The sequence below is a fragment of the Hyla sarda genome, chromosome 4 (genome assembly GCF_029499605.1).
Source record: "Hyla sarda isolate aHylSar1 chromosome 4, aHylSar1.hap1, whole genome shotgun sequence".
Lineage (NCBI taxonomy): Eukaryota > Metazoa > Chordata > Amphibia > Anura > Hylidae > Hyla > Hyla sarda.
Genome location: NC_079192.1, coordinates 142,651,489 through 142,661,267, shown reverse-complemented (window position 1 = coordinate 142,661,267; position 9,779 = coordinate 142,651,489). Strand labels below are relative to the sequence as shown.

At 37.2% G+C, this 9,779-nt stretch overlaps 1 protein-coding gene across 3 annotated transcripts in view; it reads right to left on the bottom strand.

Annotated features, from left to right (window-relative positions):
* Positions 1-443: 443 nt before the first annotated feature.
* The window catches only part of DMXL2 (Dmx like 2), a 184,816-nt gene continuing 175,480 nt past the window's right edge, over positions 444-9,779 (bottom strand). For all 3 annotated transcript variants that reach the window (XM_056572295.1, XM_056572293.1, XM_056572294.1), the window contains 4 exons: positions 4,849-4,940; positions 3,925-3,977; positions 2,264-2,481; positions 444-2,173 (listed from right to left, as the gene is read on the bottom strand). In XM_056572295.1, the coding sequence (XP_056428270.1) occupies positions 1,964-2,173; positions 2,264-2,481; positions 3,925-3,977; positions 4,849-4,940 (573 nt within the window). In that variant the 3' untranslated portion in view covers positions 444-1,963. The remainder of the gene's footprint in view (positions 2,174-2,263; positions 2,482-3,924; positions 3,978-4,848; positions 4,941-9,779) is intronic.

Below are 9,779 nucleotides of genomic sequence, written 5' to 3'. Positions count from 1 at the left end.
CTAAGCCTAAACAATTTATATGAAAGCCCTAAAGGTCATAAAACATGGGACACACGTCTGCTTATTTGTCAAGTTTTAACCATTAAACCGACACTCTGAAGACTTCTATTCTTCACTGCTACAGAATACACCGACCCTAAATCAGTTACTATTATCATATATGCTAGTTTTTCTAGGAGGAGGAGAAGTTATTACACATATGTTAAATGTGCCCCTGTTCAACAAGCATACATAAGCAGAATTGCCTCTATGGTTGTAAGTTTTGGTCTGAAATAGTGTAAAAGGCAAATGTTATTAGGGACCTAGCCAGATGGATGTTGAAAAGACTGCAAAAATCATCTATATTATGGATTGTTTAAAACTGTTCATATGTTTATTATCCCCAGTTCAAATGCATTATTATTTATTTTATCTTTATTGAAAGCAATAAATTACCAACTACATTTCCATGAAATAAAAGGGGTTTATTTAAGTTACAAAGGTAAACTCTAACAATGACTTTCCTTTCTATACATACTTTTATACCTTTACATTTTCTTCAAGGAAGGCAAAGTTATAAGAGAAAGGTGCATGAAATGCAATTATATTATACAGTACAACACACACAAAACTCTGCATTAAAATAATAGGACACCTTGGAGAGTGACAGGTAAGTAGTCATGGGTAGCTTATTAACAATGTGTTTACAACAGAGAAAGTACATCAAAATAAGACAACACTGCTGAGTATTTTACAAGCCAACAATATTCAACTCTGCATAGTTATACATATGCTGTGTAATAATTTAGTTTCTATCGCTTTCCACTATTCACTATTCATCTGGCCACAGGAAGCCTGACATTCATTATAAAATGTGGTGCTGTGAAATCTATCAGGGCAGCGCTCACAAGATCCTGTTGGGTCCTGCTGGCTGTCAGATAGATGGGCATCCAGCAGAGTGGAATCATTTATGTGCGTAAAAAAATAAAGACTAAGCATGAATGCAGAGAACTATGGTCACGTTCACTACGACCTACATATAGGTTTCCATGAATGAGAATGACTTAAAGCCAATTTTTCATACAGACAAGTGGTAATGATAAAAGTAACATACATGGTAAATACAGCAGTTAAGTTATGTGCAAATTACATTGTTTCATAACAAAAAATAAATAAAACAATACAAAATAATAAAAGATACCCAAGCAGGGACAATAAAGATCTTCCGGCCCTAGACAGCTACAAATGAATTTAGGTAAATGTCATTACTAGTTGTCTTGGTTGTTGTATCTTAAAGTGACTGTAAACACATACATTACCTTCATTTTAAATGGAAATCTGAGGAAAACAGACATGCTTTCTGAAATGTACAAGTGTCTGGAAGCAAATTTCTGGAATATGTGTAAACAGTTTAAAAAGTTAAAAAAAGAAAAGAATTTAAAAACTGTGACCGAATAGACAAAGTGAATGACTTCTTTTTTGGTGGACTTTGTTCCATCTACTGGTTGTGTATGTGTACTCGGCTCCAGTATGTCTCCTGCGGTGTGGAGTGGCTTTATGCTTGCAGGCATTTATGACTAAAACCATGTAAACTCTAACGATCACTGCATCCCTTTATGGTCCTTTGTCCATCCCTCATATAGCTTATCTGCAAACCATAAATATTACAGCAATTTATGGTGTTCTCTCTCAAAATTAAATGATAGCATCTCAACGAGAAGTGTAAATGATGCTAAAAAGTTCAGTGATACTTGCACACGTGCCCTAGGCTCACCAGGAAAACCTTCAAGTACTCAGTTTTACAGATCTATATGGCAGACATGCATATCCATTTTGTTCAGCAGCAAAAAACCAGGCTATAATATGAATAACCTTGTATATCTCCTCCTTAAGCAGCATCTAACACCTCAGATTCTAAATCTTCCTACATGTTTTGCATCAGTGGAACATCTGGAGGTTGAGACAGGCCTAAAAGTTTAAGGGTCTAGAGAATATCAAAAATGCAAGACTGGGTCCTCAAGGCAGTAGGCAACATCCTCATCTTCAGAGTGCCATCTGCTCCACAGGAGAAGATTCGCTTTTTCTCTCCTACTTCGATCTGCATCACACCTGCACCAATATTTCGAAATATGGACTGCTTTGCATGCTCGTTCTTAAAAGAATGAAGTAGACCATGGCCTGTTAACTTCCATACCTGCATTAAAAAAGACAAAAATAGACATTTTTCACTTCTGAAATATTATCACATAATTCAGACACATATGAGGACAGCTCTGTACTATACCTTCATATTTCCCTCGGCTGAGCCAGTGACAAAGCATTCTTCAGAAGTATCCAGGGCAAGAGCTTTCACTGCCGAGTCATGAGCCTGAAAGGTATGGAGAAGTTGCCTTTGTCTAATGTCAAAGATACAGATGTATCCTTTCCTGCCCCCCGAGATCAAGAGCTGCTGTTTTGGTGCATACTGAAGAACGGTGGCACCATTATCATGGCAGTTGAAAGCTGAAAAAAAAAAGTAAAAAATAATGGTAAAGACAAAGTTAACTTTATATTAGATATTTATTTTTTTATTTTTGTTTCTACAGTATATGACTCAGTACAGAATATATAGCTAAGGTCCAGTTTGGTAGGTTGGTTGGTAAATGGATGATAAAAATGGATCAGAATCAGTTTCCCGTTAACATACATTATAGAAAGAAGTAGATTGCAACCTATACTTTTTTTTTTTTGCTGTACGCAATAACATAGTTTAAGACATTTTTATATACAGCAAAATTAAATGGAATATAAATGTGAAATGGAGACAAAAACGCAGTGTGGACCCACCCAACAGGGAGTTTTAAGTTAAAGGGGTTTTCCAAATTCTTATTTTAATAATCAATCTTCCCTAGAAGGACACATGAAATAAGTAGTTTACTAACATAACAGAACATTACTAAAAGAAAATGCACCCCTTCCAAGTTTTGCTAGCATGGCACCTGACCTATGATATCACTGTCTCTCTTTCTTCCAGTGACATTCTAAAATTCCAAGCTAAAAAAAAAAATAAAAAAAAATGGGAGGGCTAAAGAAACACGAGAGCTGTATCTTCGGCTCTCCCATAGAAATACATGAAGGGGCGTGTCGGCCAGCTCCTTGTGCCGAGGTCAAAAGCATGAAGACAGCCAGGGTGCTCCCAGTGGTATCAGACATTTACCACCTATCTTGTGGACAGGGGATAAGTACTTATGTATCGGAGTTCCCCTTTAAAGGGGTACTAAAGTGGAAAACTTTTTTTTTTTTAAATCAACTTGTGCCAGAAAGTTAAACAGATTTGTAAATTACTTCTATTAAAAAATCTTAATCCTTACAGTAGTTATTAGAGTCCGTATACTACAAAGGAAATTCTTTTCTTTTTAGATTTCTTTTCTGTCACAAACACAGTGCTCTCTGCTGACACCTCTGGCCATTTTAGGAACTGTCCAGAGCAGCATATGTTTGCTATGGGGATTTTCTCCTGCTCTGAACAGTTCCTGACATGGGCAGCAGGTGTCAGCAGAGAGCACTGTGTTCGTGACAGAAAAGAAATCCAAAAAGAAAATAATTTCCTCTGTAGTATACAGCCACTAATAAGTACTGGAAGGATTTAGATTTTCTAATAGAAGTAATTTACAAATCTGTTTAACTTTCTGGCACCAGTTGATTTAAAAAAATAAAAATAAAACAAAAACCTTTTCCACTGGAGTACCCCTTTAAAGAAAGCCAAGTCTGACCACATTACAGCACCTCTAATCTATGTAATTATAGTAGTCTACTTTGAATAAGCAACTAGCTAACAACCCAAAGCTAATTAAACATTACATTTTTACATTTCTTCCTTTTTAGGTTTTACAGCTGACAAATCTGTTATATATTCATAATTTTTTTTTAGACACTGCAAAGGCAAGCAGTATAGTTATTGCTTACCATGAACAAGACTGTTACTTGGTGATATTAATGTGTCCCACATACAAACATTTCTAAAATAAAAAAATAAAGAGTTAAATCTGAGTATTCATGATTTAAATAGCAAAGAGACAAGATAGGAATAACAGCCTGGTAATATGGGGATTGTTTAAAGGTTTTCTTAAGTAGAACAAATTCAAAATTCTCACCAAATACTCTAACTAACTAACTAACTAATATATATTATATATATATATATATATATATATATATATATATATATATATATATATATATATATATATATATATATCTACAAAAATTAGAATTTGAAAATGTTGTGTTCTTCGAATTTACATGTAAGTCAATTTAAAGGTTGACATGAAATGTTACTTTTTTCAATAATGTTAAGAACATTCCCCCAATACATAAGGGAAATAGGTTATCTTCTTAAGAACATATAACATAGTGTAAATTCATTAGAATTTGATAGTTGTACAACAAAGACCAACAAAGACCATTTCCATGTACTGGATTGAAAGTAATATAGGGTATTTATATCCCTATAGGGTAAATACCCTATATTGGGTAGTTTACAGTCAATTTTTCTAACTTATTCAAATACTGGGTGAAAGTAAAATGTTCACTCATCTCCTTAACTGTGATTGGTAAGGACATAAAAGCAAAATTTCACAAAAGGACTTAGTTTTATATTAGAAGGGCAAAGGTTTATGCGGTAATATCAGGAAGTATTACTTTACTGAGAGAGTAAGTAAGTGGTCGCTGCAAAAACAGTGAAGGAGTTTAAGCATGCATGGGATAGGCATAAGGCTATCCTTCATATAAGATAGGGCCAGGGACTATTGATAGGATTCAGGATAGAAGGGCCAAATGGTTCTCATCTCCCTTCACATTCTATATGTTTGTAACATGCATACACCATACCTATTATCATTGGATTGTCCCGATGTAGCAACCAAGCTTGATGAGGTAATAAATGCAAAGTCACTTGTGGTTTTAGTATGACACTGCCAACTCTGAGAAAATAAAGTGAAATAAATAAAAAATTTTAAGAGTTTTAATGTTTTCATAAATAAAATAAGGATCAAAAGTTATGTTATCTAAAAACCTTTGCCAAATAATGATGTAAGGATAGTGATGCCCCGTTGTGAAAGCATTTAATGCATTAATATATAACTAACACTGAAGGTAGGACAAAACTACAGTACATCTGAAGATTACTGCCAATAAAGGACCATCTGTTTCGAGTTAACAAAACTGATTCAAAAATGGTGTCAAACGCATCAATTTTCACTTACCTTAAAGTTCATTACCTAATAGAGCCATGTGTAAAATGATGAACATGAAAGTCTACAAGTAACTAAATTACAGCATGCTAGGGCTGTAAAATAAGCTGCAGCATACCCACCTGGCCCAGCACGGTTCTGGCATTCAGTTCTGCCACAGTACCCCAGTTTAGTTACCCTGGTAAAGCTTTGAACATACATTAGCCTGAGTGATTGCAAATATTTTACATAAAACAGATTCCTTCCTCTTCAATTTGTCAAAAACTTTTCATAACACTGTATAATAACTCTAATGTAAAGAATTACTAAAAACAATATTTTTTTAGGCCGGCGTCCTTGACTAGCGGAGCACTGTCCAAACCGGGAACATGCCCGCCTATTGTCCGGAATGGCAAGCATTGACAAATTATAGTGAGGGCATCTGCAGCCTTCATGACCTCCAACTACTGAAAGAGGCAACATTTGCTCTCTGCATTCTACTTCATCAGTGTCTTTAACAACTAGAGGACCATGACTTAAAGGGGTATTCCAGGAAAAAACTTTTTTTTATATATCAACTGGCTCCAGAAAGTTAAACAGATTTGTAAATTACTTCTATTAAAAAATCTTAATCCTTTCAGTACTTATGAGCTTCTGAAGTTAAGGTTGTTCTTTTCTGTCTAAGTGCTCTCTGATGACACCTGTCTCGGGAAACACCCAGTTTAGAAGCAAATACCCATAGCAATCCTCTTCTAAACTGGGCGTTTCCCGAGACACGTGTCATCAGAGAGCACTTAGACAGAAAAGAACAACCTTAACTTCAGAAGCTCATAAGTACTGAAAGGATTAAGATTTTTTCATAGAAGTAATTTACAAATCTGTTTAACTTTCTGGAGCCAGTTGATATATATAAAAAAAAGTTTTTTCCTGGATAACCCCTTTAACCCCTTAAGGACGTAAATGTACGTCCTGGTGAGGTGGTACTTAACGCACCAGGACGTACATTTACGTCCTATGCATAACCGCGGGCATCGGAGCGATGCCCGTGTCATGCGCGGCTGATCGCAGCCAGGGACCCGCCGGCAATGGCCGACGCCCGCGATCTCGCGGGCGTCCGCCATTAACCCCTCAGGTGCCGGGATCAATACAGATCCCGGCATCTGCGGCAGTTCGCGATTTGAATGAATGATCGGATCGCCCGCAGCGCTGCTGCGGGGATCCGATCATTCATAACGCCGCACGGAGGTCCCCTCTCCTTCCTCCGTGCGGCTCCCGGCATCTCCTGCTCTGGTCTGTGATCGAGCAGACCAGAGCAGAAGATGACCGATAATACTGATTTGTTCTATGTCCTATACATAGAACAGATCAGTATTAGCAATCATGGTATTGCTATGAATAGTCCCCTATGGGGACTATTCAAGTGTAAAAAAAAATGTAAAAAAATGTAAAAGTAAAAAAAAAGTGAAAAATCCCCTCCCCCAATAAAAAAGTAAAACGTCAGTTTTTTCCTATTTTACCCCAAAAAAGCGTAAAAAACATTTTTTTATAGACATATTTGGCATCGCCGCTTGCGTAAATGTCCGAACTATTAAAATAAAATGTTAATGATCCCATACGGTGAACGGCGTGAACGAAAAAAAAAAAAAAAAAGTCCAAAATTCCTACTTTTTTAATACATTTTATTAAAAAAAAATTAGAAAAAATTAATTAAAAGTTTTTCATATGCAAATGTGGTATCAAAAAAAAGTACAGATCATGGCGCAAAAAATGAGCCCCCATACCGCCGCTTATACGGAAAAATAAAAAAGTTAGAGGTCATCAAAATAAAGGGATTATAAACGTACTAATTTGGTTAAAAAGTTTGTGATTTTTTTTAAGCGCAACAATAATACAAAAGTATGTAATAATGGGTATCATTTTAATCGTATTGACCCTCAGAATAAAGAACACACGTCATTTTTACCATAAATTGTACGGCGTGAAAACGAAACCTTTCAAAATTAGCAAAATTGCGTTTTTCGTTTTAATTTCCCCACAAAAATAGTGTTTTTTGGTTGCGCCATACATTTTATGATATAATGAGTGATGTCATTACAAAGGACAACTGGTCGCGCAAAAAACAAGCCCTCATACTAGTCTGTGGATGAAAATATAAAAGAGTTATGATTTTTAGAAGGCGAGGAGGAAAAAATGAAAACGTAAAAATTAAATTGTCTGAGTCCTTAAGGCCAAAATGGGCTGAGTCCTTAAGGGGTTAAAAGTACGTCATGGTGCCCTGGGACCATGAGGTACATTTATGTCATGGGGAGCTGTGCTCGCTTCATGCACGGCATGTCCAGGCTTCTAGCAGACTATATAAGTAGATCATCGATTGTACTGATCAGTGCAATACAAATGCATACCACGTAACAGTAATAGCAATAAAAATACTGCTATAAATTTAAAAAATGTAATAAATAAAAAGTTTAAAAAATACATAAATAAGCTCATTTGGACTCGCCCCCTTAATTGAAGTGGCCCAGTGGGTGATCAAGGGGGGAATGAAATGGCACGGGGTGATCAAGCAGGTTAAGGGGGTAGGGGGAATTATATGGTCCAGGAGGTGATGAAAGGTGTGATGAAATAGCACAGCTTAAACCTTCACCTGACCTCAGACCTGGATAAGCGGATCTTAAAGCGCAACTGTCATGGATATTGTCCCGCCCCCCAGACTAATAACATGATAGTATAGATTATGATATTTGCAATGCAGCTATATCACACTTTATCAGCAAGAAAAAAGTTTTATCGTGCGGTTAGCAATAGTCGGATAGGTGTGGCTGGGGATCGTAATATCGTAATGCCCCACCTCCGGCATGGCTATCCCCTGTAAAGTGAGCGCTGGGACCACTGTGTGATTGACATACAGGTCCCCACCCCCGATATCCATGATGTGCGGGCCGGCGTGACTCCACTGAGCCTATACATATTATGTGCACCTCTATGATATATGATATACAGTGCCCGTACTCCTCTTCTTTCTTCTTCTGGTGCTGGAGACGCGCTGCTTCTGCTTTCACTAGAGGCAGAGAGAAAACGCTCACTCACGTTGTCTGCCACTAGCTCAGTGCTCCTGTGCAGTGCTGGAGGCAGGGAGCGAGCTCGCTGCCTCTAATGGAAGCAGAAGCAGCGCGTCTCCGGCACCAGGAGAAGAAAGAAGAGGAGTACGGGCACTGTAAATCATAGAGGTGCACATAATATGTATAGGCTCAGTGGAGTCACTCCAGACCGCGCATCATGAACATCGAGGATGGGGACCTGTGTGTAAATCACACAGTGATCCAAGCGCTCACTTACAGGGGATAGGCGTGGTGGAGGTGGGGCATTACGATCCCCAGCCACACCTATCCGACTGTTGCTGACCGCACGATAAAACTATTTTCCTGCTGATGAAGTGTGATAAAGAGCAGCCAAAAGTATAGCTGCATTACAAGTATCATCATCTATCCTATCATGTTATTAGACTGGGGGTACAATATCCATGACAGTTGCGCTTTAACTAAAAGCAGTTGAGTTTGGATGATTCTTGAATCGGATGATTCTTGAGGGGTGCCCATCTCCAGTATGTGCAGGATTTGGTGGTGGTGGGGTTATGTCTGCCATGCCTGTACAGCATGTGGAGCTATGGAGCTGCTTTGATGGTTTTGTTTTCCTTTTCTATGTATTACCTGGAATGCTGTTATTGTTTGTTCTATATTAGCTCACATGAAGGATCAACTCGGATGGACTCGGCCTTATGGTGGACATGGGACTTTTCTATTGGTAGGTCTGTTGGGAGGGTTTTAAGGGGGTGTGGGTGGGGAGATGTGTTTTTTTTTTTCTTTTTAAAAAAAAGTTGTAAAACTTCAATAAAAATAGCTGAAAATAAAGTAGTTGAGTTACCCTGTTCAGGTTCATTTTTTTCTAATTGATAGAATAGATCATTATTGCATATGTTAATAAGGTACCAAAAAACAGTATATTGCATATAAAATGTACAGTATTGTCTATACACGCAACCTAATCCACAATGTAAAAAGACATGCGATTCATTTCCTTCCAGAAGTCTCCAGGCACACTCTACCAAGACATAATTTTCCGCAATCAAGAAGCTTTAGAAAAAAACATCAGAAATGTCTGATTACTAAGAGTTTTATGAAAACCTAATTCCATAGAATATAGAGATGGAGTTGCAATTTAAAGGTTTGCTGAAAGCACATGATTATGACTGAATTCAACATCTTCCATGTGAATACATATTCCAACAGATTATAATGAAAAAATGTAATCCAGTTATCATCCCGCCTGCAGATGTAAACACGAAAATTACCTACAAGGGAAAAACCTTCCTTTTCTGACTGTACCTAAGCCATTTTTAAATACAAGGCCACTGATGTAAACTGCATTAGATTCTGGATGAAAGTCCACTCAGTTCACAACGGTTATTAAAGCCATGAAGAGAATAAAAAAAGATATGTCTTCCTGATATTTATTATAGCAGATTTGGCAAGCAGCGTTTTTATCGTCAAGTGTAACCTTGACGTTGTCTTTATGACAGACAGATTAATAAAA